Below are 19,216 nucleotides of genomic sequence, written 5' to 3' on the forward strand. Positions count from 1 at the left end.
CTTAGGACGGAAGAACCCAATGCACAGCTACAGACTAGGGACCGAATGGCTAGGCAGCAGTTCTGCGGAAAAGGACCTAGGGGTGACAGTGGACGAGAAGCTGGATATGAGTCAGCAGTGTGCCCTTGTTGCCAAGAAGGCCAATGGCATTTTGGGATGTATAAGTAGGGGTATAGCGAGCAGATCGAGGGACGTGATTGTCCCCCTCTATTCGACATTGGTGAGGCCTCATCTGGAGTACTGTGTCCAGTTTTGGGCCCCACACTACAAGAAGGATGTGGATAAATTGGAGAGAGTCCAGCGAAGGGCAACAAAAATGATTAAGGGTCTGGAACACATGAGTTATGAGGAGAGGCTGAGGGAGCTGGGATTGTTTAGCCTGCAGAAGAGAAGAATGAGAGGGGATTTGATAGCTGCTTTCAACTACCTGAAAGGGGGTTCCAAAGAGGATGGCTCTAGACTGTTCTCAATGGTAGCAGATGACAGAACGAGGAGTAATGGTCTCAAGTTGCAGTGGGGGAGGTTTAGATTGGATATTAGGAAAAACTTTTTCACTAAGAGGGTGGTGAAACACTGGAATGCGTTACCTAGGGAGGTGGTGGAATCTCCTTCCTTAGAGGTTTTTAAGGTCAGGCTTGACAAAGCCCTGGCTGGGATGATTTAACTGGGAATTGGTCCTGCTTCGAGCAGGGGGTTGGACTAGATGACCTTCTGGGGTCCCTTCCAACCCTGATATTCTATGATTCTATGAAATAGTTTTACTGTGTGTAAAAAGAAAAGGAGTACTTGTGGCACCTTAGAGACTAACCAATGGCTGTTACTGTGTGCAATGATCCATCCACTCCCAGTCTTTATTCAAGCCTAAGTTAATTGTACCCAGTTTGCAAATTAATTCCAATTCAGCAGTCTCTCATTGGAGTCTGTTTTTGAAGTTTTTTTGTTGAAGAATTGCCACTTTTAGGTCTGTAATGTCACAGTTATGTCTCCATAACACCCCTTAAAAAGTGTTAGCTTTTTCTGTGGGTTTGCTGGGGTCTTAGTTCTCAGAACACTTCTGATAACAAGTACAGATTTAGCTTCCAAAAAGAACTGAACTATTGACAAAGTGTAATGATGGCCCAGTAACTTGATGGGGATGGAGCAACCCTAAATTAGGGTGCACTCCTTAAAGCTTTGCCGTGCTAAGGGCAGATGAAGAGACACCAGCTGACAATTAAGTTCACCAACTGGTTACTCTCAAAGCCATCTTCTACATCAAAAATAGATTTTGTAATGTTAATGTATAACTGGAATTTTGAGACGCTTTCTTTGGATGATTTGAAATACATATTGCAGAGCTCAGTTTTTAAATCTTCTAATTTATTTATGGAAGCTAGTGGGGATGTTTATTTGCTCTTACTGCTAAACTATGTCAGTCTCCCAATTCCCCAGGTTAGGTGGCTTGAAAGTAATCATCCGATGAAGTGAGCTGCAGCTCACGAAAGCTTATGCTCAAATAAATTGGTTAGTCTCTAAGGTGCCACAAGTACTACTTTTCTTTTTGCGCATACAGACTAACACAGCTGCTACTCTGAAACTAGTTATCAATGGAAATCAACTCTTCTGTTAAAAAAAAAAAGTAGATAAATAATTAGAGTGAACCCAGCCAACCCTCCCCATTTCAGCATGGAAGCAGAAGCTTTTGGGCAAAATCTGTGTGTGGGCAGAATTTTATAGTCACTATATGTTTGTGCATTTCTTTTTATTTCACTGTATAAGTTAAAAGCCACATGTAATGTAATCATACCTTCTCAATGTTAGTTAACTAGTTAACGTCTGCGCAGCTTTTTGAAGATTTAAAGTTCCACGTAAATGCTAGGTATTAACAGAGGTACCAGTAGGTTCAGATTTGCAGGAGACAGATATTAGAGCTCTAACTGCTCTCTTCTGAAAAGTATGGCAGATTCATGCAGCAGGGTAGAGCTGGAATAGCCACTGTTCTGTAAATTCAACGACCATTTTGGATTCCATCCACTTACAGGGTAATCCCAAAGCAAACTAATAGTTTTAAAATTACAAACTAAAATAAGACAAGATAAGAAGGAACAGAACAAGCACTCTGCTTTAATGAGTACGATTTGAAAACCATCACCTGCCAAGCCTGATCAGGCAGTGTGTCCAAACCCTGCTTAGCTGGAGTACTGTGGCCTCGAAATGGGGCCTTAAAAAAAAAGGAGAGTTCATAGAAGAGGGGGTGATAACCGCTCTCTCTTGAGAAGGAGAAAAAGCAAACCTCCATATCTCCAGGAATAGGGCATAAGCCTTTAACCTCTGAATCAAATGGGGTTGGAATGCAGCCTAGTGGCCAGAGCATAGCACCAGAAGCCCAGACTATTCCTGACTCCACTTCCCTTTGTGCAAAGTGCATATAATACTTAACTTCCTCAGACAGGTTGTGTGTCTGAAGTGTACTCTGAGATCATTAGAAGAAAGGCATAATAGATGTGCAAGGTATTATTAATTAGCATGTATACCAGAAATACAGTTAAACTAAGATTAACAAAACATCCCAGTTCTGTGGCTGAAAAGACAAGTATGTTCTATAGAGTGGTATGAAAACACAGAAGGAATATGTAACTCACTCCTGTTAAATTTACCATGTAAATCGTGGCAGTTGTGAACAAAAACAAAAGAATAAGAAAGTGTGGGTTAACAATCTATGTTGGGCTGAAGCTGACAATTAGCATGTCATTTTTAACAGCATTCTCAGCCAATTAAGCAAAAAGAAAAGGAGTATTTGTGGCACCTTAGAAACTAACAAATTTATTTGAGCATAAGCTTTCATGAGCTACAGCTCACTTCATCAGATGCATTCAGTGGGAAATACAGTGGGGAGATTTATATACATAGAGAACATGTAGCACTGCTAAGGGATTCCTGCAAACTGTATAGCTTTAAATGAGCCTTTGCTGATGTGAATACAGTGGATGCTCAGCATTGAGCAACACTCTCAATAACCACCATCAATTTTCTAGTTTATCTAACCCCCCATCTGATCTGAAAAAAAAAATTGAACATTGTTTCAGTAATCAGTACTATGGAAAGTGAACACTGTACTTTAACTAGTGATTTTATGCTTTTGGCCATGACAAACCAACAGCTCATGCATCCCTAGGCTCTGGGTGTCTAGAACAGACTAATAAATTTGCCAGACTGACCTCCCCAGGTAAACAAACTGTGACCCATGAATCTCTCAATGCCAACTGGTAAGAGGGTTACAAGAATATCCTGATTCTGGTTCACCAAAGAAGGTCATGTGAGTTCTTAAATGAAAAACAGGGTCACACTGGTCATTAATATAATTGAGAAATCTAGGTACAGATACTATGTAAAGAGTTATGTACGTATACTGAAAATATGTTTTAAAGTCTGTATCAAGGCAGAGTTACAAAGGCAGACAAGAGATATTTATTCACCTGTCTCTCTGACATACAAATTAAGCATTGCAAGATAACACAATGGGGAATCATTTACACAGATAGTTAAGGGGAGGGAAGGGGAGTGTGTGTGAAATCAACAAGGAGGCAGCACACTGAGAATAAGACATGGCTGGTGATCCTGACTCTGGGTACAGAAAGTAAACTTTGTACGATACAAAGAGAAAGTAAGACAGATACCTAGGAAGTAGGTGTACCTTTATTCTTCACCTAGGAAATAAAGGACAGCGCATTTAAAGTGATTAAAATGGGATCTCTGCCTACCATACTGGAAGGCACTGCAAAAGACTTTGGGTGAGTTAAGAACTCTTTAGACAGGCGGTTAGCTTGGTAAATTAAGATTAGTCTCTAGGATGATTATTATGATTTTATTTTATATGTAACCCCCTTGTTTCCATTATCCTTATGGTCTCTTGAAACTTTGATAATACACTTATCGTTTTTGCTATAAGTATATCTCAGTTCTGTGGTGTGAAGCTAGATGCTGATTCCTAGTTCAATCAGGCAAGCTGTTGTATACACTGCTCTCTTGGGGACCACAAACCTGGTATTTCTGTGAGCATTCAGTAAATAAAGGACTGGACACTACAAGGGAACGCTTCAAAATAATTCAGGGACTGAGTTATATTTATTGTTAACCTCCAAGGCAAAGCAAGGGCTGGAATAGCCCAGAGTAGATTGTCTGTCTGGCTAACAGCAGGCTGGTGATGTCAAGGAGCCAATAGTCAGTAAAACACAAGCAAGTCTCTCTCTCTCTCTCTCGCTAGAGGCAGGGGGTAATAAGGTGACTCTCAGTCCTCCTGGGTATCCCAAGAACCATCACACAAACTACATGGACTCTGCACCATACCTACTGACTTACTTATAGGACTATCAGGTTGTTTCTTTGTTTTTTTTTAAATCATCTTTGCTTCTGTGTCATTTCTTTGTTATCACAAGGCCAGTGTACTGTTTTAAATTGTAACTATAATTAGCTTTTCGCTGGAAATGCTTTTAATAACTACTCTCAGTCATGACTGAAATGCAGAGAAATGGGCGGTAGAAAGAATAGGTAAGAAACAATCCATTATGACAAGTCAACACTATAACAAGGAGTCAGAGTTCTAACCAGTCCTGAGACAGGACTGTATGTAATAAAAGGAGGAGGTTTCCAGCCTTCTAGGTTGACTTTACTGAATGTATGTTCCAAAGGACATAACCATAAACCCAGCGCATTAGACAAAGGCTCACAATGCAAATAAGTCATGTGCTAGCTTGATCTGCACAGGCATAGAAAAATATTTTTCATTACCCCCCAACTATTTAACGTCTCTGATCTTTTAGTAGGAGTTTGCTAAAAATAGCAAACCACCACCTTTGAAATACTGAACATTTAAAAAAAAAAATCTCAGTTCAGTGCCTCTAATTTCATAAAACTATGAACATGAAATATAATTTGTGATTACAGATGAAGTTTATAACATTTGGCATGTGTGCCAAGTTTAGATCAAAACCCAGATTATAAATAAAAATTGCATAATTAACTGTCTCAGCAAAAGAACATCCCTCTTCCCATTCTCACCTGCTCATTTTAAAATAAATAAATAAATAAAAAGGAATTAGTCTGGTTCGGACATTTTCCAAGCCTTCTGACTCCTAGATTCACAAGAGTTGTAACTGAAAGTGATTCTACCTTTACCCTCCAAAAATGTTAGAAGACTGTTTTTCCCTTTGTTTATTGACTTCACACACTTTGCTCCTATAAACAATATGTAGAGACACCACATGCATCATTCAAATGCACCAAACACTACTAATGCATGATCTGAAACAAAACTGGACTTTGGGACTGAGTGTTGAAGTCCAGCTAGAAACCAAAACAAACGAAAAAAAAAAAGTTATTTAAAATCTTAGATAATCTAAAAGGCAGATGGGAAAAAAATGCTCTCTCTTATTCAGAATACTCAGAAGACGTAAGCATTGTGAACTATCATCTAAATTACATACTTCACTCTACACCATGTTTTAATTCTGAGTAAACTTTGTTTTAGAAGCATTTGTAATTCCCTCCCTCCAAAAAAAATTGTACAGAAGAGCTCTCTCCTTTACTGGTTTACTCCTTTAAAATATGTTAATGCATTCACCTAAACAATTGTATATAGTTTACCAGAAAATAATTAAATATATAAATCAAAAAGTGTCCATTTTCCTCAACTCCTTTCAAATTATACCAGAAACAACTGTAGCACTTATATCATAGGTTTAAAATCTTCAATAGAATAATCACAAAAACCACCACAAAATAATTCTTCAGTGATTAAGTTGCAACCTACCTGATGCACCAATTGGAGAGGTAGCTGGGGTCATACTATGGACATTCAGGCCAAAACTGGGGGATGGACCTGGGGCTGGCACTACTACAGGTGGTCCGGGTGGGTTCTCTCTTTGTGGAGAGGTAAGAGGGGTGGTGGGCTGGGAAGATGGTCCACCTGCAAGCCGAGCAAGGCGCCTTCGACGGATCTGTACAAAGGAAATAAGTAAATAAAGTACACACACACACACACACACACACAGAATTTCACAAACATTGCACCAATGGTCCTTCCAAGCAATATGCATATCAACCTCTACCAAAAGGCATCACCAAAAACAAGAATATAATGTATGACCCTTGATATAAAGGGAAACCTGCATTGAAGATCACCTCCAATAAGCAATCCCCCTGTCTTATGTGACCATTTTAAAATACCCCTAGAGTTTCCAGTACAGTTTTGATATCTTTGAAGACCATCTCTACTGGCCAACCCAATTTGTGTTAGTCCCTTGAGTGGTCATTTAAGACAGGTTTCACTTCCTATTGCATAGCAATGTGAACACATATAACAATTCCCTTCCTCTAATTTAGCAATTGATGGAATCAACTATGTTCTTCTGTTAAAGGAACCTTATCAACATAAATGTTGCCCAAATTTCATAACATCTAAGACCAAGAGAAATGTTTGTATTTAAAAAAATGTCTTGTGAAAACAGATATCTTTAATCAAAAGATCATTACCCAACAGTGTTTGAAACCCAAACATGAAGACTCTATAAGTGACATTTTTCAGCCAAACAGAGAAATACAGAAAGTAAATGAAGAGATGAGCATCCTGCATCTAGGAGCAGTAAATGAGCATAAACTGACAGGTTAATTGGATTTTTAAAATTCTATCCCTTAATGTGTTATTAATAACACAAGTAAAGAAGTGTGTTTGCTTGCAACATGTGACAGGTTGCTAGTGTTCTTTATAATTTCTAAAATTTAGTACCACCACAAGCAGATTGGCTTGATACATAGGGTATAGACAAAGCAAAAATAATATCTACAGAATTTTTAGAACCAGAAAACTAAAAAAAAATTAAAAACTCAGAAAGTTAAATATTACCAAGAATCACTTCTCTAGCACTAAATCAGTGTTCAATCAACTGCACCATTTCTTACTTTTGCCCATAATACCCAAGAGTTGCCAAGCAGGTGAAAGAGGTGCAAGAAAAGATGTGTCAAGTGACTTACACCATGTTACTACAGCCATTTAATAGGCTGCCAAACCTTCCTCAATAGAGAAAGATGAACTGATCAAATTAAACCAGACTTGAAAAACTTTGGGGAAACATAGCTTCTGGAGCATCTCTTCCTTGACTCTAATGTCACGACATGAATATGGAAGGTGGAAACAAAATAAATCTTTTTTTAAAAAAAAAACAAAAAAGGGCTTTGAATAGAATATCTTAATCCTACTCTTTACAAAGTGAAGTTGCAGTGTTTCTATCACAGCAAGACAAAGCAGCATCCACTCATGCAGCTAAAAACTGTTCTTACTGGGCTCTCTACAGAAAAATATTTAAGAAATAGAACTCACATTTTCCCCCAAATCTGTTTTGCAGAGTGACGAAAGCTGAAGATTTTATATCCTACATACCCACTTACTTGCAACTTTTCTGTAGTGTAACGTTGCTCTAACCATTAGCCAGTTACTACATTTCACCCAAGAGGTAGACATATTTTGGTAGTAGTTCAAGTAATCCCTATATATATATATATATATATATATATATATATATATATATATATCACACACACACAAACCTTGTAAATGAGCTGTAACTCAGAGTATCCTCTACTGTTAACCTATATCAGGGTTCGGCAACCTTCGGCACACAGCCCTTCAGGGTAATCCACTGGCGGGCTGCGAGACATTTTGTTTACATTGATCATCCACAGGCATGGCCCCCCGCAGCTCTCAGTGGCCGTGGTTCACCATTTCCAGCCAATGGGAGCTGCGGGAAGTGGCATGGGTGGCCGCCACTACCCGCAGCTCCCATTAGCCAGAAATGGTGAACTGAGGCCACTGGGAGCTGCAGGGGATGGTCAACGTAAACAAAACGTTTCGTGGCCTGCCTGCGGATTACCCTGATGGGCCATCATGCTATTTATACTATATAAAATAGAGAACAATTAATGTGAGAGAAAAGTACCCCGAGGGTTTTCTTTCACACTGTGTCAATGACTGGATGTTGTTATTGTAAACTAATTCCTCTGCAAGAAAAAAATATCACTTTAAGATTCCAGTCCCAAAAAAAACTTATGAAAGTGCTGAACATGACACACAAGTAGCCCCATAAACTACAATGGGGTTACTCACATGTGTAATGTCTGCAGGACAAAGGCCCAAATCTCCATATCTGCATTAAAAAAAAAAAAGTATAATTTTTGTGTGTGTCTGTAAATGGACTGGGGGTGGTCTAAAGCTAGAGTCATCACCACAGATGTCACAAGGAGACAGGAATATTTACTTGTCTCTTAATATTCATCCATGCAGCAATATAAAGGTGAATAAAACACAGCAAGAACTAAGTCCTAAGGTTTTGGATCCAAGTTCCAAAATTAGAACATAAACTAAAGCAAAGCCAAATTTACATCAGTTTTCAATTAGCTGGAAAGTTTCTAGACAATATAGTGAAAACTCAGCTTGGTCTCAAGTTGATTTGGTCACAAATCTCTGAAAATTAATTTGGCCACATTTAAGTCAGTGTATCAAATCAACTTACATAAGAACATAAGAATGGCTACACTGGGTCAGACCAAGGGTCCATGTAGCTCAGTATCCTGTCTTCTGAAAGTGGCCGATGAAAGATGCCACAGAGGGAATGAATAGAACAGGGCAATTATCAAGTGATCCACCGTGTCATCCAGTCCCACTTTATGGCAGTCAGAGGCTCGTTTACCTGCACATCTACCAATGTGATATGTGCCAGCAATGCCCCTCTGGCATGTACATTGGCCAAACTCGACAGTTTCTACATAAAAGAATAAATGGACACAAATCAGACATTCAAAAACCAGTCACAGAACACTTCAATCTCTCTGGTCACTCTATTACAAACCTAAAAGTGGCAATTCTTCAGCAAAAAACTTCAAAAACAGACTCCAACAAGAGTCTGCTGAATTCGAATTAATTTGCAAACTTGACACCATTTACTTAGGCTTGAATAAAGACTGCGAGTTGATGTGTCATTACACAAAGTAAAACTATTTCCCCATGTTTATTTTCACTCCACTACTGTTCCTCACACGTTCTTGTCAACTGCTGGAAATGTCCCACCTTGATTATCACTACAAAAGGTTTTTTTGTTGTTTTTTCTTCTCTCCCGCTGGTAATAGCTCACCTTACCTGATCACTCTCGTTACAGTGTGTATGGTAACACCCATTGTTTCATGTTCTCTGTGTATATAAGATCTCCCCACTGTATTTTCCACTACATGCATCCAATAAAGTGAGCTATAGCTCACAAAAGCTTATGCTCAGATAAATGTGTTAGTCTCTAAGGTGCCACACATACTCCTTTTCTTTTTGCAGATACAGACTAACACGGCTGCTACTCTGAAACCAGAAGTTTATGGACTCCCAGAGCATGGGGTTGCGTTCCTCACCATCTTGGCTAATAGCCATTGACGGACCTACCATCCATGAACTTCTCTAATTCTCCCTTGAATCCAATTATACTTTCGGCCTTCATAACATCCCTGGGCAAGGAGTTCCTCAGGTTGACTGTGCATTGTGTGAAGAAGTACTTTCTTATGTTTGTTTTAAATCTGCTGCCTATTAATATCATTGGGTGATCCCTGTTCTTGTGTTATGTGAAGGGGTAAATAACACATTCACTTTCTCCACAGAATACACTTTATAGACCACTATCGTATCCCCGCATAGTCATCTCTTTTCTAAACTGAACAGTCCCAATCTTTTTCACCTCTCCTCATATTAAATTTGTTCCATGCCCTTAAACATTTTTGTTGCCCTCTCTATACTTTTTCCAGTTCTAATGTATCTTTTTTAAGATGGAGAGACCAGAACTGCATGCAGTATTCCAGGTGTGGGTGTACCGTGGATTTATATAGTGGCACTATGATACTTTGTCTTATTATCTATTGTTTTCCTCATGGTTCCTAACATTGTTAGCTTTTGACTGCTGCTGCACATTGAGCAGATGTTTTCATGGAACTAGCCACGATGATGCCACAATCTCTTTCTTGAGTGTTAACAGCTAATTTAGACCCCATCATTTTGTATGTATTGTTGGGATTATGTTTTCTAATGTGCATTACACAACACTGAATTTCATCTGCCATTTTATTGCCCAGTCATCCAGTTTTGTGAGATCCTTTTGTAACTCTTCACAGAGTATATTTAAAGAAAGACAAACCTGGGCTCTAGGACTCTGTGAGGTGGGAAGGTCCCAGAACCTAGGCTCCAGCCTGAACCTAGAAATCTACACAGCAGTGAAACTTCACCACAGCCAGAGCCCCATGAGCCCAAGTCAGCTGGTACAAGGCAGCTGTGGGTTTTTCTTTGCTGTGTAGACATACCCAGTCAGCTTTGCACTTAACTATCTTTAGTAATTTCGTATCATCTGCACACTTTGCCAGTTCAGTTTACCTCCTTGTCCAGATCATTTATGAATATGTTGAACAACTCCGGTCCCAGTACAGATCCTTGGGGAAACCCTGCTATTTACCTGTCTCCACTGTGGAAACTGACCATTTATTCCAACCACTGTTCCCTCTAAGCTGTGCCCGCGCACACGGCGAAACTGAAACACCGTGTGCACAAAAATTTTCACAGAAGCACAACAATTTGCACAGAACAAATTTTTTGCACACACGGCCTGTCAAAAATTAGAGGGAACATTGATTCCTACCCTTTGTTTCCTTCCTTTTAACCACTTACTGATCCATGATAGGCCCTTCCCCCTCTTATCCCATGGCTGCTTACTTTGCTGAAGTGCCTTTGGTGTGGGATCTTATCAAAGGCTTCCTGAAAGTCCAGATTCACTCTGTCCACTAGAGATCACCCATGTCCACATGCTTGTTGACCCATGATTCCCCTTTACAAATGTAGTGAGACTCTCCCCCAACATATTGTGTTCATCTATGTGTCTGATAATTCTATTCTTTACTACAGTTTCAACCAATTTGACTGGTACTGAAGTTAGGCTTACTGGCCTATAAGCGCCAGGATCGCCTCTGTAGCATATTATAGAATTTGGCTTAGATATTCAGAAGAAAAGATTATTGGACACAAGAAGCCAATTCTCAGTCACACTATGGAACAGTATGAAATGAGAATTACTGTATCAGCCCATTTATCCAAAAGGTCTTCAAGACACCCTAGATAAACATGGGAGCAATGCATGGCAATATTATTTAACTGGAATGTATGTGCATCATGATTTTTGTACTTGCACTGCGGAAAGGTTATTCTTGATCTCCCTACTATATGAGAGCATTTTGGATTTCCATCTTCTTTTTCCCTTCTCTTAACAGCAAATCCACTCTGAAGCAGCAGCACTAACAGTCTCATTCATACTACTGTTGACGCTATACTAGTAACAATTCTGCTTAAACATAATTATTGCTAGTACAGTTTGCTTGACCAGTGGTTGGTACAATGGCTTAGCTACAGCCAAGTTTAAGGCCCAGTCTATTCCATAGAAATCTATTTTGTTTAAGTGTCCTCAAACACTCTAGTAATCCAGTCACATTAAAATGTGACTGGATTACTAGAGTGTTTAAGGAGGACACTTAAACATAGTAGATTTTAATGTGACTTGGTCTTCCCTGTGCTGATTGGCCCAGAGGATGTCATAACCATCTTAAGACATCCTGATAAAGCTCTCTTCTTGTGCCCTGATACTTAAACATGGTACATTTTGGAGATGACAGGGCATAAACAGCATTAAAATGGGGTTTCAACAGTGCTGTACACAGGCCAACACAGAGAAGTTCTACCTCAGGATATTTACAGTTTGTTTAGCATGTCTCCCTGGGGGGGGGCGGGGGGGATCCTATACCAACAGGTCAGGAAAGCCATGCTAGCTAATGACCATGTTTAAACACAGTTGTCAATAGTAGATTTTGACAGTAGCGTGAGTGGCATCCACAAGACCCCACTCTACACTACGATAAAAAACAAACAATCTGAGATGCCCATATTAGAGTGTGTATTTCTAACAATTAAAATGTACATCTCCCCTTTTGCCTGTTCCTCATGTTTTACAGCAGCGATCAATATTAGTCGAGCAATGACAATGGTACTCAGACATACAAGGTGGGTGTGGTAGTATCTTTTATTGGCCCAACTTCTGTTGGTGAACTAGACAAGCTTTCAAGTTCCACAGAGCTCTTCTTCAGAGCTCTAGAATGTTTAGGGTTGTCTGTATTATAACATTTTCCCCTTGCTTTTGTGGACACACAAATCTACATCAGTGTTCAGGAGCACTGCTTTAATATATGTCAAGACCTTCAAAATGTCAGTTTTGACCTAGATTAAAGCTTTGTTCCTCAACACAGAGAGTCTTTTTTGGGTGTCAATAGGCAAAAAGTGCTGCAAGGTGGACAACTCTAGCCCTGTCATACCACCATGCACTAACACAGTTCTTTAAGCAGCGTAAACCAACTATATCAGTTCTAGTGCTATAAACCCAGCAGAGTGGTGGTGTTGTTGCCCTGCTAATATCAAGAGTTACAGCAAGACAAGGGAAATAAGCAAAAGGGAATACATAAAGTCTAACTGTCATTACAAACTCTCATTCAAATTAATGGAAGCGAAAAAAACAAAAACACAATCTTTATTAGCCAGATCTGATGGGTTTGAAGGCTAACCAATCCATTCAAAATAATTCCCAGCAGAAAATATGAAAAAACGATTGAAAAGTCACAGACAAGTAGAGTGTTGATGAAATGTCACACAATTCAGCTCATGTTATCTGAAAAATGAAAAGTCATCCCCTGACACTCTGATGCATAGCTGAGGAAATATCAACGACATGTCCTCACTTTTGTTTTTCCATTTGTCAAGTCCACCTGTACCAACACTGCTAGAAACAAACAAAAATATAACCAAAGTAAGTGTGCCTTGCTCACAAACAGAAGTTGTGCCAAGGAGGATAATTAGTAAAACAAAACTGCTGAATTTATAATCTAATTGGAAGTTACATTAGGGCTTAAAAATAATCTGTTTCCCCATCATTCAATTCATATATTTACAGAATGCTTTTCAAATAAAGAAGTGGTATGCAGGATGGAAAAAAAACAGAGGTGGGTGGAAATGGGAAGGAGAAACACAGTGATTCAGTTAGTGGTGTGACTGGGAGGAAAGGAATATAGAGGGGGAAAACAAGGAGAAAGGGAAGGCAACAAACATATAAAAGAAAAATCATTCAAGTGTCATTGGAAATTAAGACTACAGGTTTGATGTCACTTTTCCACATTATTCAAGCACATTTTCCGCCTTGCTAGCTTTTATCTTCACAGCAGGCCAACAAATTTGGGATCAAGTGGGAGAGAATGATAAGAGAGAGGAGAGGAAAAGGCACAGATGCTGAAACAGTAACACTGGATCAGCACGTTTACCAATTTATTCTCAAATACAGTCAAACCTCGATTATCCAAAACAAGGTCACGTCTTGCACAACTTGTATTAATTGCACAGGAAATCCCACTCTGTTATCCATTATTTATTTCCCCTCATCCCCTAGTTTCAAGAGGATAATCAAGATTTGATTGCACCCTGTGTCACTTCGTATCCCCCCACCTACAGAAAGTGACAGGCCAAACCAAGTTAACTCAGAAGTTCTACTGAGAACAGTCACAATTACTACTTGCAACAAAGAGGGCACTATTACTACATGTAACATGAACAATTTCTTCCCAGAAAGCTTCCCCTCATCATTTAGCTGAGGTCTGTTGGGAGTATGGCATTTAGGCGCTTTTGAAAATCCTATCAGGCATCCATCTGCATCTTTAGGCCCTAAATACCTTTAAAGATCTGGCCCTAGGCTCTTTAGGGCAGGGACTGACACTTTTTTGCAGTGCCTAGCACGAGGCCCCAGACTCCAGAGTCACAAATGTATTAAGACAGTGCTTAAACCCCCACAATTCTTCTCAAACTGGTCACCACTTTACTAGTTCAGTCTGAAAGGCAAACTTACTTACCAAAGAATGAAGAAACAACGTAGTATTTTGAAACATTTTACTAAGAAAGGATGACTATTTACCATACAGTAACCCTACACTATACAGGTCTTGGTTTCAACAGTATCTCGTATATAAAGGGCAAGTTATTTTGTGCCATTCTTTATATGGGGCCTTGAACCATCAAGAGCTACCTTTCCTATATAACCTTTTATACAATATTAACAAATTAAGTTAACACAAAAATCTAAGCAGCCCAATGGAACAGCTGCATTAGTTCTTATTAGTTCACTTAGCACTAGATGTATCTAGGCTCTTTCTGGAAACTAGCTTTCAGAACACTTTTCATCTTAATGGACTTCTACAAAGCTGTCAGCTGGATACTCAACAACACAAAAGATGAAAATAGCTCGATCACTAAAAATAGCAAATTCAGGACTTTATTTATACAACAGACCAATAAAGATACAACCACAGCAACTAGTCTTTCATCCTCATATACTTTTGACCACAAAAATTGAAGTGATTTTTATTTGTATCTATTTTGGAGCAATGGTACTAGATCAGCTGAGATTCTAAGCAAACAACCTTTATTCTTCCATGAAAGAGCGGTTTCAAAACTGCACAATGCCAAGAGAAGAACTGACATTAACTCCAGACCCTAATACATCATAGGGAAATAAAAACAATATACCAGCAACAGCATGTCAAGCAAGTTTAAGAAATATTTCATCTTTTCAATGCACTGTTCATTGAAGAACTTGATGGAGGTTATTTAGCCCATTTAAAAATGAGGACATTTTAAGAAATGACAGGTCACTAAATTGTCTCTACTTCAAGCCACATTTTTCTGTCGCCAATTTCCGTTCCTGTTTTCACATGCAATTGTTAGCTTTGCCTCATTTGTAACTCAAAATATTCATTCAATTCTGGCCTTGTTCCTCCGACCTAACTCTCATACTCTCCTGATGCTTCTGCCCCATCTTCCTCTTTCATGTCTCCATGCTCTTGTAGACCCTCTTCCCACATAATATTCTTTAGGTGCTACAGGCCCTGTTTTTTGCAATAGAGCTTTATTATAGCACCATGAAAAGTTGCATCAGCATGCAGCTTTAGTGTTGTAACTGAACATTTTCCTACACAATTAGTGAACTGTGCCAAACAGATGTTAGCCCCTGCCCTGAAAAGCGAGCAATATAAAGGCTCAGGCATTGATAATAGTCACTTTAAAATTATTGTGGACCATTGGTCCTTATGGTTTCCAAATAAACATGCACTGAAGTGAATGGAAGGCCATTGACTCCAATGGAAGTTTAATCTGTCACAAAGGGTGAAAACCTGAAGCCTTAATTGAACAGAGGGTTAAGAGTTCTTAAGAGAGAATCTAAATCAGAGTCTATTAACATCCTTCTTTAAAAGACTAGCCACATTTTCACATCATGTAGACACAAATTAAGACAAAAAACAAAAATATTCAGAATAAAACTACAAGAGATTTTACAAAGGAGGAAAGGGATGCATAAGATATCCCAAAATATTTTCCATACCAAGAACACACTAATAATTCACCAAGACCATTATTCTCCCATATTTCTTTCAGTTTCAGTTTGTCAAGCTCACTCATATTTGTGACAGACAAATCCATCCATTTATCTTACTAAATATTGTGATTATATTTCTGTGTGGCAATATCCCATTCTATTTCCATGAATGTGGAAGACCTTACAATATTCAGCAGAACCTTGCTAGCTTTCCCTTTGCTATGCCACACACCTCAGATTTAATACTGAGCAGTAGTGAGATCTCACTTTACTTTCAGTGCTTTTACAAAATATACTACAGAACATTTATTACTATATAGAATCACTTGTCAATGCCTTAATCTTTCTTCTTTTGAAATAAATTCTACATATCCCTTTACCTTTAAGGGAATTCAAGCCTTAACATATATATTGTAATGTTTCAGTCTTGCACTTTTAAAAGTTGTGTTTCTTTATTCACCCACTAATCTGTAAAATCCAGTAACGTGTGAGGATCTCCCAGACATTAGTAGAAATCAGCAAAGTTCTACTGTACTTAAACTATATTTTGAAATTAGAAGAAGCATCCAACCCATGTCACTACCTTCAACCACTGGCAATGCTCAGCATATTAAGTTTCCACCAAAAAAGAGTTTTCTTCTCAGCTCCATCCAATTTAGAGACAAAGGAAATCTAGTAATCTTTAAAACAGCTATATTTTCCAATAATGGCCACCTAAGAAACAGGACTTGCTGCAAACAGCAGCAGCAAAAAGGGGAACTTGGAGGAAATAAAATTGATTTGGTTCTGAAGAAGGTCTTTTCCGGTTAAAAGGGTGTGTATATGTTAACCACAAAAATTGATGACATTACTCCCTTAAAAAAAAACCATACGGTAAAGCTTACCTCAAGCAACCACCCAAAGGACCAACCAGCCGAGATCTTTAGCTAAAATTTTACTAGAAAACTTGGGGAAGACTTTAAGAAGCTACTTAAGAAAGTCAGAGATTTTCCTTAATGAAGGTGGAATCCTTAGTGGAGGACTCTGTAGTTTCTGCAATCTCAGTTCCATGATACTGCAGTTCTGATGTCAGTAATTTACGGTATCAGTGACATAACCAGGTTTCTATGGGATGAACGGTCTAAAAATCTAACAAAATGCTTCATAATCAGACACAGTTGGGAAGTACGATCAAAAGAATTAGATATAAAAATATTACTCATGAAACATACCTACTAAATTATAGGCTGTTCCCAATACTAGGAACTACGTTACTAGCATCTCCCACCCAATGTCACATGGGAAATGTAGTCTCTATACCACCACAACATATGAAGACCATCCCCAGCCACATACCTATGAGGCACTTTTTCCTAGCTTCTATTGCGACACAGTAGGACTGCTAAATCATGACTTACAACATGATCAAAAATATCCCAGTATTTTGTAATACAAACCTGAACAACAACAGCAGCAGCCGCCTTGTTCTACAAGCTGGTCACCAAGTATGGCACAGAATAAAAGCCATTTCTCCCTGCTACCTCTACATTCTAACCACAGAGAGTAAGTCTGCAGTTAACCTAGTAGTAAACCAGCTGAATCTGAGGCCCTGAACAATTATGTTGCAGCTGATCAGTCATTGTTTACAGTATAGTTTCCTATGAAAATGTGTTTAAGGGAAGGGGTAGGGAGAGAATGTAGGTTTGAAGGGGTACATGAAGTGGACACTCGGGTAGATGGAGGTTACCAGAAGCAGGAAAATTCCTATGTCAGATCGAAGTAATCTAATCTTTCTCTAAAATATAAACGCAACAGCAGATCCTGAGAGTACATCGGGTTGCATTTAAAAAAGAAGAAACAGAAATAGTTTGCAAATGATTTGCCCCACTTATTGCCCACCATAAGAAACAAACCTACAACTTTATCTGGAAGAATAAAGAGAAGGAAAAAATTAAGGAAATTGAAGTCAGCCACAGAAAACAGGTTGACCTGTTCTAACATGAGCTAACCTGAGTTCTTCATAGAGCTGTGAAAAAAAAAGAAACCCTGTTAAATATGAAACCACACATATATCTCAACTGTCTCAAGTATTGACAAAGGGAAGACTCTTGAAGGAGATTTTAAAATGTCTCGTTCAAAAACAAGATAAAAATCCCAAGAGAGATTTTTTTAAAAAATTCCTAAAAATTAACCCAAAATGAAACAGTCATCCCATAAGTGAACAGGCAGGTACAAACATACAAATAAACAATAAACCGAAAGAAAAGGAATTCAACCTCCACCCTCAAACAAGATAATTACAAGCCAGAAAAACCATGTTGAGGTGCTACAAAGAGACTGGAGTGAAAAAAACCAAACTCTAGACAGAGAAAAAGTCACATTATTGTACTTTTCTTTATCAAAGTTTCCCCTTTGGATCAGCAAGACATACATGAACATCCCCAGAACAAGTGCCCCCTCCTCCTTCTCCAAATCAGAAAAATGAATGGCTTTACCCAGTAGCCCAGGTGTAACCCTAGAGTTCAAAATACACACTCAATCCCATCCTCCTCTCCTAAAGAGCACCAATACCCCTCAGATCCACCCTAATGCTAAGACTCCGTTCTTCGACTCACCCTTCTCCCTCCCAGCATCCAGCCTTTTCCCCCACCCCAAGACCCTCAAACTCACCTCATCAGCGCTCAGCTCCTCCATCGCTTTCCTCTTAATGGTGAAAGTAGTTTGGGGGCTCTTTGCTTCTCTAGGGGACGAGAGCTTCGGGGGAATTCGGTCCTGCTGCCTCTTGCCCCAGGGGTGTCTCAGAATTGCATAGTCAGAGGTGAAGCACAACAATACAGAATTCACCCTCTCTCTGCTTGCCACTCAGGCTAGGAGCAGCAAACCACTCCGCCAACTGCAGCTCAGGTCCTCTCAGTGGCGGCTGCCTCCCTGCGCCCCAGCTGTAACTGCTGCACCCTGCCCCAGCTCCAGGCGCCCAGCTCTTGTTCCCCGTTCTGCTGTGCCCTCGCTCAGATGCCCTCAGCTCCTGCTTCCCCCCCCACCCCCCCCGCTTCTCCAGGTGCCTCCTTCCCCTGTTGCCCCCAGCTCCTGCTGCCCCCTGTACTGCAGGAAGGGCGACACCAGTTCCTGCCTGCCTCAGCCCTGCCCGCTCAGTGCCCCGCCCGGCTGCCCCCTCGGCCGCTTGCCCGGCTCGCTGCCCCTGCCCCACACAGAGATTATTCATCAAAACAAGAAGGCACGGCGGCCATCTTGGGGAGAGATCACGTGAGCCCGCCCGGGTGCTCCGACGGAGCTGAGCACGCCGTGCCCCGCTCCGAAGCAGCCAATAGCAGCAGGAGGAGGCGGCTGCGGGGGGGAGCGCTCCGGCCGCGGGCACGGTGAGGGGAGGGTCCGGCCGCTGCGCCATAGCAACAGGGGCGGGGCAGTAGGGGGCGGGAAATGGGAGAAACTGGCATTTGGGCGGGGGAGGAGAGAGAGGCAGCGGGAGAGCGACTGGGAGGGGCACAGCCCGGGGGGTGTTGAGGCGGGATATGATGGAGACGGAAGGGGAGAGGTGGGATGGAAGGTGGGAAGGAGGGAGGGGAGGATGGAAGGGGCAGAGGTGGGGTGGCAGGTGGGAGAGGTGGGAGGAAGAAGACGGAAGGGGGAGAGGTGGGGAGGATGGAGGTGGAAGGGGGAGAAGTGAGATGGGAGGATGGAGATGGAAGGGGAGAGGTGGGGAGGATGGA

The 19,216-nt window shown here is 40.3% G+C and overlaps 1 protein-coding gene across 2 annotated transcripts in view; it reads right to left on the reverse strand.

Moving 5' to 3' along the window:
- The window catches only part of UBE4B (ubiquitination factor E4B), a 67,552-nt gene extending 49,046 nt beyond the window's left edge, over nucleotides 1-18,506 (reverse strand). For both annotated transcript variants that reach the window (XM_084651458.1, XM_084651457.1), the window contains exons 1-2: nucleotides 18,159-18,506; nucleotides 5,789-5,975 (exon numbers count right to left, since the gene is read on the reverse strand). In XM_084651458.1, the coding sequence (XP_084507584.1) occupies nucleotides 5,789-5,975; nucleotides 18,159-18,182 (211 nt within the window). In that variant the 5' untranslated portion in view covers nucleotides 18,183-18,506. The remainder of the gene's footprint in view (nucleotides 1-5,788; nucleotides 5,976-18,158) is intronic.
- Nucleotides 18,507-19,216: the final 710 nt, after the last annotated feature.

Source organism: Lepidochelys olivacea (genome assembly GCF_965140295.1).
Source record: "Lepidochelys olivacea isolate rLepOli2 genome assembly, chromosome: 18".
Lineage (NCBI taxonomy): Eukaryota > Metazoa > Chordata > Testudines > Cheloniidae > Lepidochelys > Lepidochelys olivacea.